At 35.5% G+C, this 24932-nt stretch overlaps 1 protein-coding gene across 7 annotated transcripts in view; it reads left to right on the top strand.

Moving 5' to 3' along the window:
* FRYL (FRY like transcription coactivator) overlaps positions 1 to 24932 on the top strand; it is a 169301-nt gene that overhangs the window by 100823 nt on the left and 43546 nt on the right. For all 7 annotated transcript variants that reach the window (XM_054064535.1, XM_054064537.1, XM_054064536.1 and 4 more), the window contains 24 exons: positions 435 to 606; positions 1314 to 1446; positions 1977 to 2084; positions 3410 to 3647; positions 4227 to 4412; positions 4509 to 4595; positions 5411 to 5679; positions 6096 to 6291; positions 7259 to 7383; positions 8645 to 8702; positions 9689 to 9780; positions 11149 to 11321; positions 11806 to 11966; positions 12397 to 12507; positions 13408 to 13562; positions 13810 to 13909; positions 15062 to 15230; positions 15797 to 16056; positions 16586 to 16726; positions 18489 to 18657; positions 19926 to 20010; positions 21672 to 21784; positions 24157 to 24307; positions 24656 to 24759. In XM_054064535.1, coding sequence (XP_053920510.1) covers positions 435 to 606; positions 1314 to 1446; positions 1977 to 2084; positions 3410 to 3647; positions 4227 to 4412; positions 4509 to 4595; positions 5411 to 5679; positions 6096 to 6291; positions 7259 to 7383; positions 8645 to 8702; positions 9689 to 9780; positions 11149 to 11321; positions 11806 to 11966; positions 12397 to 12507; positions 13408 to 13562; positions 13810 to 13909; positions 15062 to 15230; positions 15797 to 16056; positions 16586 to 16726; positions 18489 to 18657; positions 19926 to 20010; positions 21672 to 21784; positions 24157 to 24307; positions 24656 to 24759 — 3556 coding nt within the window. The remainder of the gene's footprint in view (positions 1 to 434; positions 607 to 1313; positions 1447 to 1976; positions 2085 to 3409; positions 3648 to 4226; positions 4413 to 4508; positions 4596 to 5410; positions 5680 to 6095; positions 6292 to 7258; positions 7384 to 8644; positions 8703 to 9688; positions 9781 to 11148; positions 11322 to 11805; positions 11967 to 12396; positions 12508 to 13407; positions 13563 to 13809; positions 13910 to 15061; positions 15231 to 15796; positions 16057 to 16585; positions 16727 to 18488; positions 18658 to 19925; positions 20011 to 21671; positions 21785 to 24156; positions 24308 to 24655; positions 24760 to 24932) is intronic.

Raw genomic sequence — 24932 nt, 5'->3', positions numbered from 1 at the left:
GTGTGAATTTTTGTTACAGTATAACTACAAAGCCTTTTCTCAAGGAAGTCTTACCTAGCTCTTAGGGTTCAAGACCTGATCTAACAGACAGACAAGACGTTTAAGCAACGTTTCTCTTCAGTATGTCGTTCTTGAGATTCGTATTAAGTCCTTTAGTACTTTGTACTGTGAAATATTTGGGATATTTCCCTGTGCCAAGTCACTTTACTGGAATCAGAGCTGTGGGGAGTAACTGAAGGCTTAAACATTATTTTTGTTAATTTCATTACCCTGAGATATAGCCTTTAAATAATGCCTGTCCTACTGGAAAGGTACCACTGTCTGTGTACAAGAGAGGAAAAATGCAGCTTGTGTTTTGCCTCATCTATGTTACTTTTATGTTGTAATTGCTTGTATTTTCTCTTTCCTTTTTCTTCTCTTTTTTTTTTTTGAAGAGGATGAATATTGGCCTCAGAGTCTTCCTTGTCATAGCAGATAGCTTGCAGCAGAAAGATGGTGAACCACCAATGCCAACAACAGGAGTTGTTCTTCCCTCAGGAAATACATTGCGTGTGAAGAAAATTTTTCTTAATAAAACGCTAACAGATGAGGAAGCAAAAGTTATAGGTATGTTGCATTTTTTGTGAGTTGGCATTCCAGTATGTGCTTGTATGGTTTCAGTTACTCTCAAGCAGCACTTTTGCATAACTCTATTCCTGTATTTATTTTGTTAGGGAGAATCTGATGATAGTCTGTTTTAGCAGAATTGCTTTGTCTCTTTAGAGAGGCCTACCAGGCAATATTGATGCTGTGGTGTCTGAGACCAAATCCATGGCTTTTATGGAAGTGTTTTGCACTGCCAAATTTGCGCAAAGAAGCCTGAGTGCAATCAGTGTGATAAATAGCATGGCAATTTGTGTTCCCTTCATGCTCCTCTAGAATCACCCAAATGTCCCACAGCTGAAGGTGGAATAAAACAGTTTTGATCCCTATGCTCTATTGGTCTTGTGTGGATGAGGTAGTTGTCTCTGAAGGACAGTTTCAATATATAAAATTTAAACTAGAATTAAAATGCTTGGAAAACGAGAAAACAGAAAAACAACTAATGATTGCTTCCTTGTTTGTATTCCTTCTTACAGAAACTTCTACTTTCATATAATGCCTTCTACTACTCATTTAGCACGCATTTTTTTGACACTTAAAATGTCTTTCATGTCATCTTTTATACTAGAATAATTTGTCCTAAGCTGAAAATGTAGCATATACTTTAATAAAAATGTGAAAGTTAAGTGAGAATAAATGAAAGAAGTGATTGGGACTCTTTGGCTTTTCAGGAATGTCCATATACTACCCTCAAGTCAGAAAAGCGCTAGACAGCATCCTTAGGCATTTGGACAAAGAAGTTGGAAGGCCGATGTGCATGACTAGTGTACAGATGTCTAATAAAGAACCTGAAGACATGATTACGTGAGTACTGAATTACACTGTTTTCACTGTCACAGTTACATCATATTGTTTTTATGCTGTAATGTTGCAGATGCCATCATTAATGCATTGTTGCTGTTGAGACACGACACGGTGATGTGGAAGCAAGTTTCTTTATTGAGGTTACAGGGCTGACTGGCCGGTGCTTGATCTTACGTGCGCCTCTTACACCCTTGATTAACACACGCGTCTCCGCATGATTGGATTAGCTTATACATAAACAATCTGTGAATGGATAGTGCTACTTTCATGCATGGTCCTATATTGTCTGCCCACTTCCCGTCCCATGATCTCCTTCCGGGTGCATTAATCAGGGGTCCTCAGCCCGCTGTGGACCCCACAATGCATTACTATTGTTGGCTTTATACTTGACTATTAAATGAATACTAATTTCACTAAGAAATGATAAAAACTTCTGTTAGCTCCTTAATTTTGACATGAAATTGAAAACATCTGTGGTGTACTGAAGTAGATTTCCCTTTTATTTTGTTGGTTATAAACTTTTTTTGTAGGGGTGAGAGAAAACCTAAAATAGATTTGTTCAGAACTTGTATTGCTGCTATCCCAAGACTGATTCCAGATGGCATGAGCAGGACTGACCTCATTGAATTGCTTGCAAGGTGAGTGAAATTAAATTCTGCTTTTAGTGGATATTCCTTTTTAAACACTGTGTAGAGTGTAGAGTTTGCCAGTGCACTTTGTAGTTTGAGTCCACTGCATATGGAGTCTGTTCTTCCTGTTCCTGCTTACCTTTTGCAGTTGGTCAAGTTACTGGCCAGAGTAGCAGGAGGTACATTTATCCTGAAGATCTGCACTTATTTTTAGACATAATTTTTTGAAAAGTAGGAATTTATTTCTGTTGCTTTGTTTTTTATAACTTATCATTTTGTTGCTGCTATCATACTTTTTGTCCTCTTTTCCTTTTTGTTCTTTCTTTCCCCCCTTCCCTCTTCCTGTTGTTAATACTGTGAATTATCATAAAAACATTCTTGTTTGACATTGCAGAAATATGAGACAGGCACTTACAGGAAACTTTTTTTCTTGTTCTCTACTAATCCTGCTTCCTTTTCCCATTTTTTTTTTTATCCAACACTACCCATGTTCTTCTATCTCTTATCTCAATTTAAATTGAATGTACCTTATCAGTACTGATAAGTAGTTGAGACAACTGGACAGCCAGGTGTTTGCAGGTGGGTAAACTGGGCAGTCAGTGAGAATATGTAGTTGTGGTACACGCAGACAGCCTTTACACATTACTAGAGTGATAAACCTCTCCTTTTTAATTTAATAATGGTCTTGCTGCAGAAATGCACCATAGCTTTTAGCCCTGAAATTATAAATTCATTTGCGTATAATGGGTTGGGTTTCATACATGCAAAAGTTAGTAATAATGTGAGAGAATAGGATTCTTCTAACGCTTTCTGTTTAGTGTCATAATTCATATAGAAGACACGAAGTATTAAGTAATAATACAGTACTGGATAAGTTTATTCTGCCATAACAGGCTACAATGTATTTTTAAGTTTATATGCAAAGGATTTTTTTGTGAGATTTTTCTCATATGCAAAGTAAAGCTGCTTTATTTGCAAAAAAATCAATTTTTTTCAATTTTAATTGGTAAACAATAACCTGTATGTCACAGGATGCCTGTCTGTTGAGCTCTAAGGTGGTTCTAAGACGCATGCAAAGATGTTTCTATGTGAAAGACTTGACCATCTCGCTTGAAAATTGTTTATAGTGTTTTGGAAGTCTTGCATTTCACTGTAGTAGTAGTGCCTTTTGTTAGTAGCCAGTTTCAGATGTATTCAGTGCAGAAAATGCATCTGTGTGGAAATATTTACATTGTACAGTGGAGGAGGAAGAGTTCACACCGGGCTTTAATTTATAAAGACTGATTAACAGTATGCCAATCTAGGGTGATGATACTGGTATTTTTTCTAAACAGGCTGACAATTCATATGGATGAAGAACTTCGTGCCTTGGCTTTCAATACGCTCCAGGCATTAATGCTTGATTTTCCAGACTGGCGGGAAGATGTTCTTTCAGGATTTGTATATTTTATTGTGCGTGAAGTGACTGACATCCACCCAACGCTTCTTGACAATGCAGTAAAAATGTTAGTGCAGCTCATAAATCAGTGGAAACAAGCAGCCCAAATGCACAATAAAAACCAAGATTCTCAGGTATTTCTAAATAAGGTCCTTTCATGTTAGAATGTGATTTGAATCTACCTCCAATTTTTATTAGTAGTCTTTATTGGTTTTGTTAAGTAATAAAAATTCAACTTACCTTCTTACAGTGCTTGAAGATTTTTTAGATCTGTTATTTTAAATCAGAATTTTCACCAAAAAATTACGTTTAATAGTGTTAACTGTTCACTGTTTCATGGCCGCATTTTGGAGTAATTAAACAGTAGAACTAGAGTAAACCACCATTTTTTATGAACTTAACAGAAAGGGTTGAAATAATTTAGTTTTATACAATGCTATTTGTAAGAATATTACTTACTTTTAGTTTTGCTCTCACTACATCATTCTTGTAAGAAAGTGAAATAAGACAGACTTTCTCCTGATATTTGTTTGGAGAGAATTCAGAGAGATAGTAAAAGAAACAAAGTAGCTGATATTCTGCCATTCTCATAATGCAGAATTTGATTAGTAGCCAAAAAAGATCTAAATGTCTTATGATTCTTTCTGCTATCATCAATAATGGTATTATAGCTTTTTTCCTAATTTGCTGAACTTGTGCAATCTTTTTCTTAGCGTGGTGTGTCTAATGGGGCTGCCCATACCCTTCCGCTGGAGAGGACCCTTTATTCCAGTGTATTTCATGTGGTGGAGGGTTTTGCTTTGGTCATCCTTTGCAGCACAAGGCCTGCCACCAGAAGATTAGCTGTCAGCGTTCTCAGAGAAATAAGAGCCTTGTTCACAGTTTTAGAAATTTCTAAGGTAAGAGTTGATGATGCACTCTTGCGACTGCTTAATGAAACTGCATTTCTTTTGACTTCCTTTGATTTTTTTATGCTTTGTGCTTTGTCTTCATAGAGTGATGATGAATTGGCTATAGATGTGATGGACAAACTAAGTGCTACTATCCTGGAGAGTTTCATACATCTCACTGGGGCTGACCAGGTAGGAGAGTTTTTATGTTAAGTTGGATGCAAGATGAGGTAATTATGCAAAACTATCTGAAATAAATTGTATATATTTTAAATGATAGTGCAAGTATTTTCATGCTAACATTATTAACAATTCATCACCTTAAAAAGCCAATCAAATCTAAATGAAGAAACAAAGAAACCAAACAAAAAATAAATCTCAAAAACCTTGAGGAATGTTGAGGAGGCTGACATGACCATTGTATGCTTTCTGATCAGTATTGTGTAGTTATAACACCATATACACACAGGCATCTATATCTCTATATCATCTGGTTTTTCTTGTCTTGCTAGTAGATTACAATTTCTTTCAAGCAAAGGCCACTGCCTTTTTCTGCAGCAGTACAGTGTCTTAACACTCAGTGTGCCTTTTATCCATGCTGAAAGCTTTGTCAACTATCAATGAATAACAACTGAATTCCATATTTATCACTAACTCAAGTATCAAGGAAAAACTTCTGATTTTAGGTTTAGGAAACAAGGTGGAATTCAGTAGTAAAGCTTTTAAAGTCAGGAATGTTTTGGAAGAATTAAGTCATCATGAGTGAAAGGGTCTTTTTTTAGAATTTGCTATTTCCTGATAACCAGCTCATTCCCAAATGGCATGTTTATGTAACTGCCCACGTCAGGAACTTCTGTAAAAAATGCCATAAATTAAGTAATTTGTTTTATCTATTCCAAATTTGGTTTTGACATTGTTGCTTTATTAGATATTTAACAATTAAGAGATTGCTACTTAATATAAATGGCTATTAAATATTGCCTTGTTCTCTTTTCTTATGCACACAGACTACTTTACTGTACTGTCCCAGTTCAATAGATTTACAAACTCTGGCTGACTGGAATTCCTCCCCAATCAGCCACCAGTTTGATGTGGTCAGTCCATCACATATATGGATATTTGCACATGTGACTCAAGGCCAAGATCCATGGATTGTGAGCCTCTCAAGTTTTATGAAACAGGAAAATCTTCCAAAACACTGCCCGACAGCTGTAAGTTATGCTTGGATGTTTGCTTACACCAGACTCCAACTACTGTCTCCACAAGTAGATATAAAGTAAGTGAATTTCTAAAGTAAATACAATATATTTAGCGTTATTTAAAGATTTGTCATTATTGTAATGTCATTGTGTTTCAGGGGGATGACATGGACTGTTAATGCTTTCTGTGGATTTAATTCAGCTTTGTGTAAAATAAAAATATTTCTCTCTTTGAAAAAAGTTAACTGCTGTAAAGATTAATTAATTCATGCCTCCAGCTTTGTTACAGTTCAACAGATTCAACTATAAAAGCGTACTTTATTGATATGCAGGTCTATTCTGAACAACAAATTCAGAGTTTACCATGTTAACAATTTCGGAAGCAAGAGCGTATACTTAATTGAAAAATAAATTCAATAGAAAAAAAAAGAGTGAAACCTGGTGAGCTTTATTTACTATCCTGAGCTGCCTTTTTTTTTTTTTTTTTTAATAGCAGCCCTATCAATGCAAAGAAAGTGAATACTACTACAAGCAGTGACTCCTATATTGGGCTCTGGAGAAACTATCTGATTCTTTGCTGCAGTGCAGCATCTTCTTCAAACACCGCCACCTCCACAGGCTCTGTGAGATGTTCCCCTCCTGAGACGCTGGCGTCTACTCCTGACAGTGGTTATAGCATTGATTCAAGAGTAGGTTCTTCTAACACTTACTGCAAATAAGTCTACATGATATTGGAAGTAGAAACACCTGAGGCTTAAAATATTATGAAAATCACCATTCTTAGAAACTGGTGTAATTTTTCTGAAAATGTGTTTTAGTATTCTTTTGTCTTTTGATTTGTTTCAGGTAGTGTTTCAGTTTGCTTCACCCAATTTGTGATGTAGAGGTTTTTCTGCTTAGGTATTTACGGCAAAATCTAATCATGTCACGAAAACGTTAACCCAGTCTCCAAGTCTTAACAAGTGGTAATGAGGATAAATTTTGTTTAACATTAAGGTTGGGGTTTTTTTTCTGTCAGTAGGCTTCTGTGCTTCTGAGCAAACAGCTTCTCACTTCAGTGACTGAAGGACTGACCTGTTCAGGCGTTATGTATCTTGTTATATTTTTCCCAGCCTCAGACAATTTTCTGTCTGCGTTGCTTAATATCACCTGCAGATTTTTTTATCTAGTAGAGGTGAAGATAAATTTTTCAACATGAGGACAGTTAAGCATTGCAATAATCTCCCCAGGGAAGTGGTAAATTCCACTACACTGGAAACTCCTAAGGCTCGGATTGACTGGGTTCTGGGCCATCTCATTTAAACTGTCTATCACCTAAAAGGTTGGACCAGATGATCCCTGAGGTCCCTGCCAAGCTGGCATTCTATGGTAACTCATGGACTATGCAGAAGATTTTTGCCAGAAGCAGCTTGTCTCGTATTGAGGTGTTCATTGTCATCTGAAAATGAAAATTCAATTATACAAGGAACGGAGAAGTACTTTATACTACTTTGCTATTTCAGAAAGTCTTTTTCCATGTCAAGGATCAAAAATGTCATTTTTATGATTTTAAGTCACCGATCAGTGTGAGGAGACTGAAAATACAGCAAATGTTTTAATGTCACACCAAATGATTGGAAACTGCTTCATTCTGATTTATTCTGGTTTTCTTTTTAGGTCATTGGCATTCCATCCCCTTCCTCCCTGTTTAAGCACATAGTTCCAATGATGCGCTCTGAGAGCATGGAAATTACAGAATCCCTTGTGCTCGGACTTGGCAGGACCAACCCAGGAGCTTTTAGGTAATTGTTGTTTCATCTCTTTTTATGCTAGTTGGTTACAAAGTTGGGGAATCAGAGCTCAGAAAAAAAACAGTTTGCTTTTCTTTTCTTTCAAGATTTTTTTAAAAAGATGTGAAAGCTCATTACCATTGTCTTTTCTGGCATTTAGGAGTGTGTTAAAGATGGTTAGAGCTTGAAATATCTTTATGTAGATGTCATATGTGCAGAAAGAAGTTTGCTGAGACAATAAACAACTACCTTTTATTGGTTTTAAAAACTGCTTGATACTGCAAATGCCAGCAAATAAACTTTCTTAAGACTCATTTTGAAGTTTTAGAAAGCAGGCATCCTTTATTACAGTGCTGGACAGTATGGAGGATTAATTCCATCAATCATGCATAATAAAATGAAAACCGGTTACAGACTATATTTCCCATCTACATGCATGTGTATAACATTTCCTAGAAATCTCATATGTATTCTGTTATTTTAGAGAACTGATTTTAATATTATGAACTTCATGACAGCCAAGTCTCTACTGATTTGTACCAGTTCCCTTGTCTGTTCGACCATGCGTTCCTGTGATAAGTAGAAACTATAAGCAAATGGAAATGAGTAGAGAAGAAGACACAGCATACAGCATCTTCTCAGCATGTATTATGTCTAGCACAAGATGTTATAATTTCTACAGAGCATTCTAAAACCACACTATCTGAGGAGCAGACTGCCTGAAAAACATGCAGCCAGCTTTCAGAAAATGCAGTTATTTAGATGAGACTTAGCTGAGGTTAGAAAGGTGATCCTACTATAGCTCAAACCAGAGTATTCCACTTTTATAAGAGTAACTGCTTCTTGTTTCATGCCTTTCTATGAAAGAACAGACAGACATTTTAAATGTTAATCACAGTCATGTTTATAAGAGTTACTAAACTCTCCTTATTGGTATTGCCAGCAAACACGTTTCTGAACTCTTTGTGTGTAGGAGTGTCATGATAACTATTCTAAAAACAGATTTTTGTGTCAAGCTGAAAAAAAAGGTCTTTTAAAACTGTTTTCTGACTTGTGCTGAAGCCTCTGAAATTTGCTTCCCTCCACTTTTTTTTTTTTTGAGTAAATTTTCTGTAACTTTGTACCTAATACACCTTTCTCATGTGAGGTAAAGAAGGAAAACCTCAGGGTGTTTTAAGTTACATTGTAACACTAGTTGCTGCGAAATGTGTTTCAATTTAGATGTTAATTTAATAATTGTTTTTGTACTTTTAATTATTTTCTTTTAATTCAGGGAACTAATAGAAGAATTACATCCTATAATCAAGGAAGCACTTGAAAGAAGGCCAGAGGTAATTATATATTTTCCACTATATTCAGCACATAGTTTTAACTGTCTTGTCACAAATGGTAGAAAAGAGAATGTCAGTTTTGTTCTTCAGTTTCTGCACTGAAGGCTGTTAGTATACCAGATAAAAAGATCAGACGCTACTTTTTTAAATGATTACGAGGCTTTTACATTAGAAGAGCTTTGTGTTTGTTTTGAGCTCTGTATTATTCCTGTATCAAAAATGTTTTCTTTCAATGATGAAAAAAGTATTGGAAACATTTTTCTACATTCTTTTAACTACTTTTACTTAAGCTTTTTAAGTAGTTTTACTTAAGTTGTTAATTTCATTGTATCATTGGTAAAATGCCCACCTAAGACATAGAATTCAGTTCTATTAGTAGACAGCAGAGCTAAATGAAAAAGGGTTTAAGCTCCTCTGACTGACTGCTATGACTAAAACTTTTCTGATACAGAGCATGTTTTACAGCAGGGTTTAGAAGCCTAAGTAAATGTTCATAAAAATAGTAATCTGTGCAAACACAACCTCAGAGGTAATTATTCAGTATTTTTTGTGATGACTGTCATAATCTTATTAGAAATATATTTGTAATTAAATACAGGTGATAGGAAGAAAAGTGCCTTCTGTTTCGAAATATTACTGGGCTATAGTGTGTTTAGTCAGAGTTGCATGCAAATATGTAGAAAGTTTGGCATTCGTACTTCAATTAATCAATTAATATGTTGCATTTTACATTAGGAGACTGATAAAAACCATATTATTTTGATAATATATTTAATAGGAAACCTAGTATATCTTGGAGCTGCAACAAGGAAGAATTTTGTTCTTTTTCTGGTTTATTAAAATTACTAGCAATTTTGTAACAGTTGGCACCCCTGTACTTGATGCCAGTTGTAATACAGATATAATAATGCTTTTTTGTGCCATGCTGGTTTTATACATAGTTTTTCCTCTGCTTCGTTTAATGTTGTGTTTTCTCTGTTGAATAGAACATGAAACGGCGCAGGCGTCGAGATATTTTACGAGTACAACTAGTACGAATATTTGAACTGTTGGCAGATGCTGGTGTCATTAGTCACAGGTAGGGTCAGCGCTGGTAAGATTGATATTGTTTATGCTTCTGAATTAAGTCCCTAGTTTCCTTATGACCCAGTATAACAATCATGCAAAATTCTTCAGTGAGTTTTAGTACACTATTGAGTAAATAGGCATGGTTTTATAAAACTTGGAATTCTGCTGGATTTCTAGTCCATCCCTCCTCCATGCTCTTTATCACAGCAACATGTGTTGTAGTTACAGTGCTGCTATTCACTGGGACATTGCTTTAACAGTCACCGTGTATGTTCCTTTTTGTTTGTGTGCTCAGACTTCACACCACTTAGGTAAATCAGAAAACACAAGTTGCAGCTAGTCTGTAATCAGTCTGGAATTCTTCCTTGCCTGCATTCCTGATGCTAGTCAGTGTATCCTGTGCAGAGAAGGCTCATTAATAGTGGGCCTTTTTCTTTCTGAGGGAGACAGAATGTTAACTGGGTTGGGTTTTTTTCTCAGTTTACCCAAATGGCGTAGGGACACTTTGAAAGAAGACTTAAAATTCTAGCAGACGTTTTACAAGTCTTCTACACTTTTTTTTCTATGCAGGTGGAATTGTATAAGAGCAGGCAAGCTAGCAGATGGTTAGACTATCTTCTTCTGTTCTGTTAGACAAAGATACCTCAATATTGGTCAATCTTAGCAATGTAGTCAGTATGAAATAGTCAATCTCTAAGCAAGCTACTACTGTATATTTCAGACTGTTGCCTCAGAAGCATTGCTAAAATGCTCTCCCTTCTTATCTTTTGAGGTACTCATTGGTGTTTAGTTAGATTATGTAAAATAGAGGAAAAAATCATCCTTCCAACAGTTGTTTTTCAGAGGAGGCCAGGTTTGAATCACATGCAGTCTTTAATCTCCTTATTTAGTTTAGTACTGATGACTAGTAAGATGCTAAAGCAATGAAGATGGGAAATGAATATATAAAATGAATAAATTGCCTTAATCTGCTAATAGTCAGTAGTGTATCATGAAGTATCGTATGTCTTGACTGACTCACAGAGATTAATGTTATATAGATGTCCATAGTCAAGTAGTGGTAATTATTTTTTTCTAATGTACAAATTATGTTTTTTGAGGAGGGGGAGTGGTTGGTCATTTGAGGGGGTTTCTTATTGTTTTTAACAGTATAAGAACAGCTTCTGTGTCAGTGACTTCTGACAAGACTTGATTATTGGTTAGCTTTCACTGGAGCTTTTTGTTTAACACTGAACTAGAAGCTGGGTGAAGAAATTATTTTAAATATTTGCAGAGATGAAGTTATAGGGTTTTTTAAAGACAAAAAAATAAAGATTGTTTTAAAAATCGCTGTATGTATTTACCATACTACCTGATCTTTTTTGTTTTATTGTTTTAGTGCAAGTGGTGGCCTTGATAATGAAACACATTCCCTCAACAACACTTTACTTGAGTATGTTGATCTAACAAGACAACTCCTAGAAGCAGAAAACGAAAAGGATTCTGATACATTGAAAGATATTCGATGCCATTTTAGTGCCTTAGTGGCAAATATCATTCAAAATGTTCCAGGTATGCAAAAATGTAACTTCTGATGACTGTCTGTGATACTCAGTATAGTACAAAAGTACCCCAAAACAATGAACCCAAAACACCCAGCAAACCAAACAAAAACTAAATGAACAGAAGTCTTTTTCTCTGAAGTTTCAAAATACTTACATAAAAATAATTTATACCATCAGTTTTGCATAGAACTTTAGCATCATGAGTTTTTATGAGATATTTTTGGTGCTGTTTGGAAGTAATTTTCTTATTTAGCAAAAGTCTTGCTGCTTGGCAGTGCATTTAATTTTTCTAGACTAATGAATAGCTGCTTCTTTTATACCAGTGGCATTAGACAGGACAATAGTAAACCTATGTCCAGCTATTATGATGTTGAAATAATGGGGTTTTACACTGATTTTTCATTTTATTTTCATTGCTTGGGTCTGTTTCTGTAGTCATTATTTTAAAGAATGACAAGAGGAGCGTGTCTAATTATGTGCTTTTCTTACAGTACACCAGAGAAGAAGTGTCTTTCCACAGCAGAGTCTTCGCCATAGTCTATTTATGTTATTCAGTCATTGGGCAGGTCCTTTTAGTATCATGTTTACTCCTCTGGACAGATACAGTGATAGGAACATGAGAATAAACAGACACCAATACTGTGCATTAAAGGTATTTTAGCAGTTCTTGAATTTTGGAACTATATTGTTATGTTGTCTTTTCTAATGCAAATTTAACATCTGATATTTTTGGATGTGATTTTCACATTCTTGTTGCTATTCTTTTTCTCCTCTGCCTACATGTAAATTTATAACAGTTTTGCTTTTTCTGTTTGGTAAATTATCACATTTGTTATAGAAATTTCTTAAAACTACTACCAAATGTTCATTTCCCATGACTTTAGTCCTCAGTTGGCTAACAGAAAGGCTTTCATGTAAAAGTACATTCTTCTTAAATAAGATGTTAAGCAGTTTTTCATTAGCCTTGATCTTCCTCCCTTGACTGAATAAAAGTTAGTTTTCTGGTATTTTAATGGACTTGGTATAAGGCCTTCCTGTGTCTGAGTTATTAAAATGTAGTGTTTTTCAATTACTTTCTAAAGGCTATGTCTGCTGTCCTGTGTTGTGGCCCTGTTGCAGATAACGTTGGGCTCTCATCTGATGGCTATTTATACAAATGGCTGGATAATATTTTGGATTCACAAGATAAAAAGGTAATAAAGACAATGTCAATATTGGTTTACAAACATCAATGCACTCAACACTTTTGCAGTCAGAATGGCCTAAATGCTTCGAGAGTGGCTTAAGCTCAGAGCTGTTTTAGTAGTATTTTCGCACTGTCCTTAATATATGCACCCATGCTGTTGTGGAAGACAATCCCTAGTCACAGGCTAAGAACAGACAAAATGGAATGGAAGGGGGAAGGACAAGGAATGAAATATTGTGTGTTCTTTATAAACTAATCCACTAGGTTAACTTACAGTAATAAGCAGATCTCGTAAAAGTGTAAAGGAGATGAGATTTTGAACATGAACTCATGTGAGACTGTAACAGTTCAGTGGGGGTCCTGCAGAGTTCCAAAAATCAAGCTTTCCATCTAAACAGTAAGGCAAGCTTTAAAAGATAGGACTTCCAATGTATTGATGCTACGACTGCATAAAAACACAGCTCTAGTGGGCTGCTTTGATTCAAGAGAACATGCAGATCTTCATGTAGATTTATCCTATGTATCCCATTGGAATTCCTGCATATATTTAAGAGCTTTTCTGTATCTGATGCTTTCAGGTGTTCAGATTGTAGTAAGTGAAAATAGTATATAAGTCAAGGTAGCCTTGAAACGGAGAGAAAAAAAAGTCAGTAGAGCTATCTAGTTATTTTCTTCAATAATTTATGACTATATTTGCAAGTTGAACATTGAACGGTTTGGTAGAATTACCTGTTGTTATTTTAAGCTGTGGTCTCACTGTTTTTAGGTGGAAGAAAATTTGTTCCATCACAATTGTTTTGAGGGTTTTTTTGTTGTTGTTAAATATTTATTTCCCTATTTTATGCCTTTTTTGTAAGTTGGTCTTTCTGTATTTCTAAATTGATGTTGTTTCTCTTCTGGAATACAGGTTCACCAGCTAGGCTGTGAGGCAGTCATGCTGCTCTTGGAACTCAACCCTGACCAGAGTAACCTCATGTACTGGGCTGTAGACCGGTGTTACACAGGTTCCAAACGGGTAGCAGCTGGCTGTTTTAAAGCCATAGCCAGTGTGTTCCAAAACAGGTACTACGGCATTTTTCATAACTTTAAACTTCCATTTTCAAAGTATACTTTAATTTATTAACTGGGCTTTTTGTTCACACAAAAAGAAAAGATCTCCTCTGTTTGTTTGTATGTGTTACTAGAGAAATTTTCAAAATGTTGTTATCCCATACCATATTCCATGTAAATTTAAACTTTAATAAATAAATTCAAATTTTTAAAAGCCAAATGTAAATTTACTTATTTCACACTTGCAATTTTTCCCTAGGGATTACCAGTGTGATACAGTGACCCTTCTGAATCTGATACTATTTAAAGCAGCTGATTCTACTAGGGCTATCTATGAAGTTGCTATGCAACTGTTACAGGTTTGTAAGCTAATTTTGATTGAATTTTTTTTTTCTTTTAAAGTAAGAATCAGCCCTATGCATTACAAAAAGTATCTGTTATTATTTGTTCATCCCTTCAGTAATGAAATACAATGTATGTATTTTTTTCTTTTATTTAATTTCTCTATTTTAGTGCTTAGGTAGGCCAGATTCTTACTAGGCTTAAATAGACTTCAATAGAAGCGTGTCTGGTTTTTATGACCTAAGTACTCCGTACCTGTATTTTCATAATGTCTGTTTTTTTCAAGAGACAAAACCTGAATGGAGATTCTTCTAGTTTAGCCCTGAAACAGAGTGGCATATAGCTCCATGTGTCCAAAAGCCCCTCAGAGAGAATTATATTGCTTCCTGTGCTTTTACTCATTTTGCGGGGTAGCAGTCAGTTTTCTGATTTTTGCATCAGTACGAAACATTTTTTCATCCATCTGTGTGGAGAGATGATAGTGAAAATCTTGTTAGCTATTGAATATACTTTTTTGTATTCCTTTCTGGGGTCCTTTCTAGGAAAGCTTAATCTTACAAGCAGCATTAGAGTTTTTAAAAATATATTTAAAAGAATAATCTGCGCCACTTGTGGCTCAGACCACAAGTCTTGGAGGTATTTTTTAAAGGCTTTTGTTCTCAGCTAAATTGAACAGCAAAATCCCCACTGAAGTCACACTTTTGTTGGTATGTCAGCACTGGCACCAACCCTTCTTTCTTCTCAAGTAAACACCACTGCTTAAGATCAGTCAAAACTTAAGTCTCAAGCTGCTTTAGCCTTCTGCTGCATCTCTGCCATATCAAAGATTGCATTGCTCTTATCCATGTCTCATAGATGAGTAGAAATTGATGTTGTTTGGAAATACAAATGTTTAATAGTATTTTATGTTTTGTTACAGAGAGATTTATAATTCAGTATTTTGTGAAAGCAGGTTTCTTAAATTTGTTGCTGGAAACTCATCGGTTGGAATGAGTCTTAGCTAGTCTGTGCTGAAATTGCCACATTGTTGGTGAATACTGTAGATATCTGGAGATCTGCATAGGAAGCATTAAATGAGAGTAAATACATAAATTTGAAAGCTGATTTTATATAAAGATTTCCATTATAGTTCTGTATTCAGCTTCAAATTCTGAACATTACTGTTGTAGATCTTGGAACCAAAGATGTTCCGTTATGCTCACAAACTGGAAGTTCAGCGGACAGATGGGGTTTTGGGTCAGCCTTCTCCTTTACCACATCTGTATTCTGTGTCATATTATCAACTGTCAGAAGAATTAGCAAGGACTTATCCTGAACTAACACTTGCTATCTTCTCAGGTATGATTTTAAAACAACAACTTTGTTGCGCCAAAAGCATTTTCAACTTATATAATTCATGTTTTTCAATAATCATTCTATATATAATTCACTAAAATCAGGACAAGATAATATCATCATGATGAATGGAGAAAACGAGTGACAGTTTTTATTTACTTGGAATTGAAATATATTAAAGAGGAAGCTGAATCAAAGATACTTATACTGACTTTGTAATTACTGTGAAAAATCACATTGCATAAACAGTGCCTTTTGCTAAAGCTGGTGCATTTTTACATGCTCTAGGTTTTAAGTTCCCTCTTCCATTTAGAGGAATGTGTATGTGTGTATACTGATATGGTTTCTTCAACATACTGTTTGTCAGCAGTGTCTTTGATTAACTCTACTAAGGACTACAGACTTCATCATTATGAAATTGCACTAATCAGCTAAACAAAATTTATGTCTCTATCAGCATTATTTTAAATCAGCATGGTCTGTTGGGCTCATGGTTGTTGTTGTTATTACTAAAACAATTCTCATTATTGAATTGCAATTTATGTGTGTACCTAATTTTTGAATGACAGAAGTCAGTCAAAGAATCCAAACGGCTCACCCAGCTGGGAGACAGGTGATGCTTCATTATCTGCTGCCATGGATGAACAATATTGAGTTGGTAGACTTTAAACCTTTGCCAACCATTCGTCGTCAAGATGAAGATGAAGAAGATTCTTTGAAAGACAGAGAAATAATGGTAAACAGTAGACGATGGCTACGAGGAGAAGGCTGGGGATCACCCCAGGCTACAGCTATGGTCCTGAACAATCTGATGTATATGACTGCAAAGGTAAAACTAATTACTTAAGGGCTCCATCTTGCTCCAGTGAATTGTTGTGTTTAAGGTGCAAGATGATACTTCTTCAGATATACTGTGTTACAAGCCTGTGGTCCATGGAGTTTTATTCAGGACTGTCAACAACTGGGAGAATCGGTCGCTGCTAAATTTAGATCGTGTTTTTTTTCACATGTAAATAATTATATAAAAATAGAAATAAATTAACATATAAACAAATATCTGTGTACTTATATAATATACAAAGTTATATATTATGTAAATGAAATATTAAATATGTACATATATATTTACATATATTTTTATGTATTTACAGCTACAAAAGAAAATAGTTGCTTCCAGAATGTGTTTATAAAAACGAATGTATGAGAAAGCTTCATTCTGGAATGTTAAAAAGGCAACAGCTTCTTACTGGATCTGTCTCCTTTTTCTAGACCCTGTCCCACTTGGTCAATACAGATCATTTCCAAACACAGTGTTTTCTACTGGAGTTTTCAAGAGAGATATTTATTTTGTTTTCTAGTATGGTGATGAAGTGGCTTGGTCAGAAATAGAAAATGTCTGGACTACTTTGGCAGACAGCTGGCCAAAGAATCTGAAAATAATTTTGCACTTCTTGATCAGTATCTGTGGAGTGAACAGCGAACCCAGCCTTTTGCCTTATGTGAGTATGTGATATGTCTCTCCTTAAGCTATTGATACTTTAAAAATTAGTTGTATGTCTGGCAGCAAAGATGACCAAATAAAAGATGTGAGGTAGGATTTCTGGTATCAAAATCTCCAACCACATAATAGTGTGCCCCATATTGTATGACCACTAAATAGTATGAGCAAATCAAATTCAGTTATTTTGTTTGCAGCTACTTTGGGCATCTGGGTTGAAATTTGAATATCAGTTTTAGTGAAACCTGGCCTTCACGGAATGGGCTTGAGGAGGAAAATAAACTAGAAATGGTATTGCACCTTAAAAATAGCTGAGGCTTCCGTAAGACAAGTTACTGACTATTGCAGTTTACTCAGGGTGGTAAGCCTGAAACAGTCCAGGTGTCAAAATTCAGGGTATATTAGGTGGGCCATGGACCTTAAGATGGAAAAGACTTACTAAAACGTCTACATCTGTCATAGGATTTTTTGCTCCTTTATCATTAAAAGGAAACTTGAGTTTGATTGCTAAATTTAGGTTAATTTTATTAGGAGTGTACACTGAACAACTCCTTTCCATCATAAAATGCAAATCTACTACAGCAGTTGGTCTCTGTTCTTTAGGAAGAATTAAGGTAGTTCCAAAAGTAATATTTTCATTAGATAATTATTATAGATTTTTCTAATAGGAAGTAAACAATCAGGACCTGGAATATTATTAAGTTCTTACTGAGGGCAGCTTAAGTTCTGCATTGACTGGCAATTGTTTTCATTGCAAATCAGGAAATCTAGCTTAATGTTGCAGCCAGAAATCTTTCTGTTTATGATTTAAACAAGGTAACAAAGTAATTGCATGAGTGAAATGCCCTGGATCACTTGCTTACCGTTTGTCTTTAAGTTCTTTCAAAAGGATGGAAATAAATTGTTGAGCAGTAATGACTCAAGAAAATGTCAGAAATAAAAATATGTACTTACTGATATCTAGAATAATCACTGACTAGCAGCCGTCTGCTGCTGCTTAGTGATGACCAGGATAATTTTACTAAAGGAAGATGTAGTGGAAAATCCTTTATTACTAGCATATGTATTGCTATAATTACATGTTTATTCTTTTCAAAGTATGTAAAGGCCTTGATTGTTCTGGGAATTAAACTTTTTGCCCATGCTATAGTGTAGGGTAGTCCAAAAAAGCAGATAGATGATATGGTAAAATAAAGCACCTGTGATGCCGTGTAGGGACAGAGTGGTTATTGTTGCATGACCAAGTAGTAAACTGGGAAAAAAACCTACCCCAAGCCCCCTTAAAACCAGTTTTATTTTTTGTCAAAGCATATTTGAGAGCACTGCAGAAGAGCATGAGAAAAAAATAGGATATCTGCTGTAGAAGTAATAATGTAGAATACAACTGTGAAGTATCAAAAGAAATTATATCAGAATACATCAGAATATAACATTGTTCCCAGATGTTGCTAAAACCTTAGTAAGAAAATATTCTACTTCCTAAATAACTGTCATTGACTTTGGAAGACTCACTTTCTTACTCATGTGATATATTTCTCTCATAATATAGACTGGAGCTATTGACAGCTGTGAAAGAAATGGGGTTGGTTTTAGAACTAGTTTAAGTTTCAAGTATCTCTGCTTGCACTGCAGGTAGATATTCTAACAAGTTGTGGTATTCAAATCTCTTACTTTCCTTCTTTTGTGTTTGATTAGGTCACTGCAATAAGAGTTTTATTTTTGTACATGCTGTTTTATATACATCTGCTTGTTTTTGATGGCAGGTAAAGAAAGTTATTGTTTATTTGGGTAGAGATAAAACAATGCAACTACTGGAAGAGCTGGTGGGTGAACTTCAGCTTACAGATCCTGTCAGTTCAGGAGTCACCCATATGGATAATCCACCATATTACCGCATTACTTCCGGTTACAAAATCCCCTCTGTGACTTCAGGTGAGAACTTATTAACTGAAAGTTTTATTATTGTCAATTATAAATGCACTATTATAATATTGGAGTTAATTTGTAAATATCCAACAGGAGTACAACGTCCTTCTAAAAATGAATTGAGATGCAAGGGTTGTTTTACAAGATCTACAGGTTTTGGTATACCTAGAGTTTTTGTAAAAGAGCATCTGATAACTTCACAAGGAACAGACTTGTATTAATATATGCGTTAGACTTTGTCAGTGATCAGGTCTCGTACTGCTAACCCTTTCTGCATCACTTATATTAATTCAGTCAAACAACTGGGAAAATGTATTTAATTTAAAATCCATGTAAGTTGTTATATTTTAAGTTCTGTTATAGGCACAAGATGTGTCTGTAGGAATTTAAGAGGATTTAAGTGAACTTACTCAGGAGATTTTTTTTAGATATAATTAGCAATAGATTAATCATGAAAAAAACCCAAAACACTGAGAATATAAGAAGCATCTACCTCCATGCCTCACTCCAAGAACATGCAGATAAATGTTGGAGAAAAGCTGTGTGGTTTTGCTGAAGCATCTTTCAAAATGAGCCACAAAAGAAGTGGATGGAACAGTATCTGAGCAAGGACTTAGCTTTTGTGCTGCAAATCTGTTGATGTTGTGAAGCAGCTTGGACCTTTCACATAGGGGTTATCTGCATCACAAGGTGGTTGTGTTGGCACTTGTTCATGATAGTATAAATTGAGAGCAGCAAAATCTGTAGGGAGGGTCCAAAATTATTTCTGATTTTGGTCATCTATTCAGTGTGATGCTTTCAAGTTTTTCTTAAAAACAAATTAATACAAACTTACTGCAGGCTGTAAGGTTTTAATCCCTAATCTATTTGTGCTTTCGATTAAGGGTGTATCAAAGTCCAGCTACATTTTAGGGATTGCTGTGAGATATAATGTACAATAAAGAAAGAAATAGGTTGCTAGAACCTGCTTCACATCAAGCCTTTCTACTTAATTTACATTGAAGTCTTGGAGATTCCTAAGTGGATTCTTTTGATTTTTTCCGGTTAGTGAGATTATGGTAGCAGCTCAAAATCTTTTTAGTCTAAACACCATTTTTTTCTTGCATGTGAAATGACTTAATTTCTGTGGCTGGGTTTCTATTAATGATAATTGTTGTAGTGTAAACCTGGTTAGGGCCCTTGGCATGGACAAGCGAATAAGAGTAATCGTGTAGGGTTTGAGACTGCTTTTATTTTTTTATTGACCAGTCTTGTTCTTTGTCCATAATTCACAGGTACCACTTCTAGTAGCAATACAATGGTAGCTCCCACAGACGGCAACCCTGACTGTAAACATATAAAAGACAGTATTGAAGAGAAGTAAGTATCTACTCAAAGCTGAATTACAGGAATTCTTGCTAGGTACTTTTATGTAAATACCTGCATCTCAATGGCTCCAGGTATGTCTACATTGCAGGAAATAATAGGACTGTAAAGTTTTAAGGAACAGGTCTGGAATACTCTTTGGGGTTAACCATGGCAACCTCAATTGGAATTCGGACTCAATAAGCTGTAGAGGAGACTGAGTAAATGAAGGGACCAGTGCAGGTCAGGTTTTGTATTACTGTAGCTATATTGTTATTGATACCTAAGTTAGACTGAATTGTATGTATTTACATAAGAGGAATTATACTGCAGATGGATATGGCTACATCAAGGGCAAATATTATTAGTTTAGTAATGTAGCCCGTTTGCAAAGAGATTTCCCAGCTCACTAGAAGTCAACAGTGCCCACCTGTTGAAAGCTAGATTATTCTCCCTGTTAGGGGATTTGGATGTCTGGTACCTGTAGCAAGATCCCTTCCCGCTGGCTTTAGAACAGATGCCCCCCTCCCTAATTTTTTAACTTCTAAAGAACAATCTTTGGAGATGTTTGCCAGACAGGGGTACAGTTGTGAAGGTGGTGGATGTGGACTTAGTCAGGGTGTAGAATCGGAGTTCAGCTGTACCTGACTGTAGGCATGCTCTCATTTTGTGTTAATTATGAGTTAGCTAACCTTAAAGTGAAAAGGGTGTAGTGATTCTGTAAGTAGCATGAGTAAAAGTATGCATAGAAAAAAGTGCACACATGCCCTTACTGTAGGATAGCTAATATGTGGTAAATTCACAAACCAGTTTATTTTGTGACAACATGAGAGCCTTAGTAATTGTATTTCCAATATATTTTCCCAGTTGGACACTTTTTTTCTTGCCCAGGATAATTATTTGAATATAGTTAGATTTGTTAATTAGTAAAACCCCTGTACTTTAAACTGGAGGGAGGGTGTACTATGTGAAAGTAAATCACAGAAGACTGTGGAATTCTGAGGTGTCATTCAGATCTCAGCCTAGACAGGCACAGATGAGTATTTGGTTGCTGGGGTGCTGGAACTGAAGAAACTTATAAAGTAATGAAGGCAGTTTTTAAAGTTTCTGCAAGTGTTGGCATATGCTGTAGGGTTGCCTAACACCTCCCCAGGGTATATGCATTTTGATAAGGTGTACCTTTACATCTTGGACTTGCCAGGAGGAAAGAATTTTAGAAACTTATGTAGAAATGGCTTGGAATTTGTGCTTTTAGCACTCTCGTTTCTCTGATTTCTTTATATTTTATCAGATTGGCAAGGCAGGATATTGGACCTGGGTGTGAGTCTATGTATATGCCTCTGCCAGATCAAATAGGGATTTCATTTCTTTGTTTGAGAGTGAGAAGAACTTACTTAAATATAATGGTAACAAATATTTTAATGTATGTAAGTATTAATGAAAAAGTTCTAACAGAAATATAATTAATAGTGGGTTATTTCCTTGAGTCCCCTTATCTAGCACTGATAAAAGAGGTGCATCTTATACAGCTGACACACTTTGGCATCATATTGATTTTCCTTATAAGATGAAATATTTTCGTACAACAGCTTTGTTGAAATAGTTTTATTTACAGGCTTTTATTAATTTTTGTCACAGAATGTCAGTTACTAATGCTACTTTATTTGTTCCTACAGTTATGTACATCTAGACATCTACAGTGGGTTGAACAGTAACTTAAACCGCCAGCATCACAGACTTGAATCCCGCTACAGCAGCAGCTCTGGAGGATCATATGAAGAGGAAAAAAGTAATATTTTTATGTAAAATATTTCTGTGGGTATAAAACAAAATTTTCATGAGTTAATACTTTTTACTGAAGGTTATGGAATGTGAGGAAATATGCATTATCAGTGGGTTTTGCACAAACCTATTAAATAAAGGGTTTTTTACGTTCCTTGGTCTTAGTACTACAGTTGAAGTATAGCATAGATTTGATTACAGTAGAAGATAATAATAATTCTTTCCTTTGTCCTCTGAAATGAGTTGTGAACATCTTCCCAAGTGAAGCAGTTTTACACTATTTTCTTTGCCGGTACCAGCACCAAAGATAGACAGACCTTTAGATAGAAGAAACAAGAGAGACATTAGCAGACAGAAGATAAGATGAATGAGGAAAAAGATGATGGAAAAGAAGTTAGAAAAAGAGAAAATTATAAATAATCGTGCTTTTAAATGGTGGCAGTCCTTGACCTGTTTAAAAAAAAAAAGGTACAAAACCTTCTGGGAAGCCATAGCAAAGGAAAATATAGCAGGGAAAAAGGATCTTGTGTACCTCTAATTTTTAAGCTTGTTTTGAATATTTGTTTTTGGTTAATTTTTTGTGATGTATGGTCTGGTTTTTCTCAGAGGTGTAGAGGTAAGGAAAGAGCTAGAAATCTCTCCTAAAATGCTGTATACTTTTGGAGATTTTTCTTTAATGGATGCTTTTATACCACATACAAAATCATTGTGACAGTGCTAGGGAAAGCTAAACAAGTCAGGTAATCAGGCAAAGATGAGGACAATGGTCAGACAATAAGTGATGTGTTGCATTAGTGGGTTCTGTATGCTTTGTCGGAGTACTGGTCTGACTGAAACTCTTGTTTCAATTTACAAGCTGTTAGTGACTACAGTGACTTTGTACTTTAACGCTGCGTAGGATTGTCACAGAGATTTCAGTCTGATCCAGATCACTACAGTGCTCCTGCAGACTATCTTCTTAGGTTTCACTCAGTTTTTTATTGACAATTGATTTTGCTGCCAGTTAAGTTGTTTGGGTATGGTACAGGGCATGATATGGTATTGTCTTTTCCTTACCTTTGTTGTGCTGAACAACAAGGATGCAAATTTCTGTGTTTTGAGCATTGCATTTCAGTATGGAACCTAGCGTGTACCATGCTGTATTGAAGCAACTGAGTCCGTTAGAATGTCCTTATGCACTTCTTAATGACTATACTGTGCAATCTATAAAGGTTGGAGTGAATTTGTGGTTGGTATTACCTCTTTAAAGAAAGAAGAACATAATGTTCTCTACAGAGCTTGTTGTATAGGCTGGGCATTTTGATGCAGATCTGTTAAACTTTGGGTCAGTAACAGGTTGGTGGACCTTCTGGACAGCCAGCGCGTTTCTTTCTTCTTGGATAAGTGATGTCCAGTACCATAGTTGTGGTTATTTTCCTCTTTGCTGTTTGTGATAGCAAGGCTGAGTGTCCTGAAATGGATGATAATTCATGTGTTCCATTAGTAAGAAGTTTGTCACTTCCAATCAAGAAGATGATAATGAGCTGATATGTGTGTGAACTTCTGAAACTTCTGTAGCTATACTGCAAAAAGGACAACTAGTATTATCACTGGAACACTGAACTGTTGAGGCAATCTCCTTATTTGTTTCTAGCATTAACTGATCATTCTGAAGTCTGACATCTCTCATTTAGATACAGAGAAAAACATTTTGGATGTGTAACACAGTATACTCTCAATACCAAATAGCTGATGTGCTTCTCCCACTTTTGAAGCTTGCTTAATCAAAACCTAAATATACTTCTGTGTTGTCTTGACAAATTTTCTCATTTTCTGAGCAGCGACTTTTGTCCCAGACTGTGGGATTGAGCTGTAAAAAGCGGCAAGTTTGAGTTACTCCATGTATTAGGCAGGCATTAATCTGGCACTTAGAACTGGTAGATTTTTTGCTAGTGAAACTTATGAAGAGGCGTTCTTGAGAAATACTTCATTAGCCTATGCAGCTCTTCAAAATGAGTTCAGTATGATCTTGGGACCCAGCCTTAACCCCCTATCTGATATGAGGTTTGAAATTCAAGGAAATTATATATATGAGACCATTTTGCCTTTTTTTTTGTTATATGTGTCCATGTTCCCTATGTGCATATGTTGATTTTATGAACCTGTTCAACCAAATCTTAGTGTTATGTGTGTGGCTTCTGTAGAATCATCCTTATGCTAAAAGAAATAACCACTTTTTTACTTCTTTAAAAACTGTGTCAAACTACTACTGGTTATGGCTGGTTCCTTCTCCCCCCTCTCCCAGATCTCAGCTTCTCAAGAATTTAAAAATATTTGGAAGATTATATCATACAGGAATATATTACATATTTTTTCTGGTTTAATTATCTTTTGTGTTAGGTGATTCAATGCCTCTATATTCAAACTGGCGATTGAAGGTGATGGAGCACAATCAAGGAGAGCCTCTACCTTTTCCACCTACTGGAGGTTGCTGGTCACCGTTGGTGGATTACTTGCCTGAAACGTCTCCTCCAGGCATGTCGCTTCACAGGTAACTGTTGTAATAGTGCTGATGCAATTCATTATGTTTTAATTGTTCCACAAACATAGTAATTTAAAGATAGGAGATTAAAAACAGTTGATTTAAAGACAGTAGATAAATAGTAGATTTATGTTCTGCGGTTTTACTCACAGGTTTAGCAGTTTGAGATTTTTAGGCCTTTTAATTCAGAGGACTAAAGTTTTTCTGTCTTCATTGTGAGGGTTCCTCTTGTCCCATAATACAACTTCATGGATGTTTATAGACTTAGAGTACTGTTTAGTAGCATAGTAAGCTATTTGCAGCTCTTCATAAATTCATACATTATGTTCTTCTAACAGATTTGTTTTTTGCTTTTAGATGCAACATAGCAGTGATCCTTTTAACTGACTTGATAGTTGACCACAGTGTAAAGGTGGAATGGGGAGGATACTTGCATCTTTTGCTTCATGCAATTTTTATAGGTAACTAAAAGAAATACTTTCTGTTTCTCTGTGTAAGATTTTTCATACAGAATGCATGCTAAGTTGTTACTGTTACGTGAGAAACAGGAGGATATAGCAATATTTGTTAAACTATGCTTTTGGTTTAATGTTGCAATACTGAAAAAAATACTTATTTAGTGTATTATGTATCT

This window comes from Cuculus canorus, chromosome 4 (genome assembly GCF_017976375.1).
Source record: "Cuculus canorus isolate bCucCan1 chromosome 4, bCucCan1.pri, whole genome shotgun sequence".
Lineage (NCBI taxonomy): Eukaryota > Metazoa > Chordata > Aves > Cuculiformes > Cuculidae > Cuculus > Cuculus canorus.
This window is presented reverse-complemented; position numbering and strand designations above follow the sequence as displayed.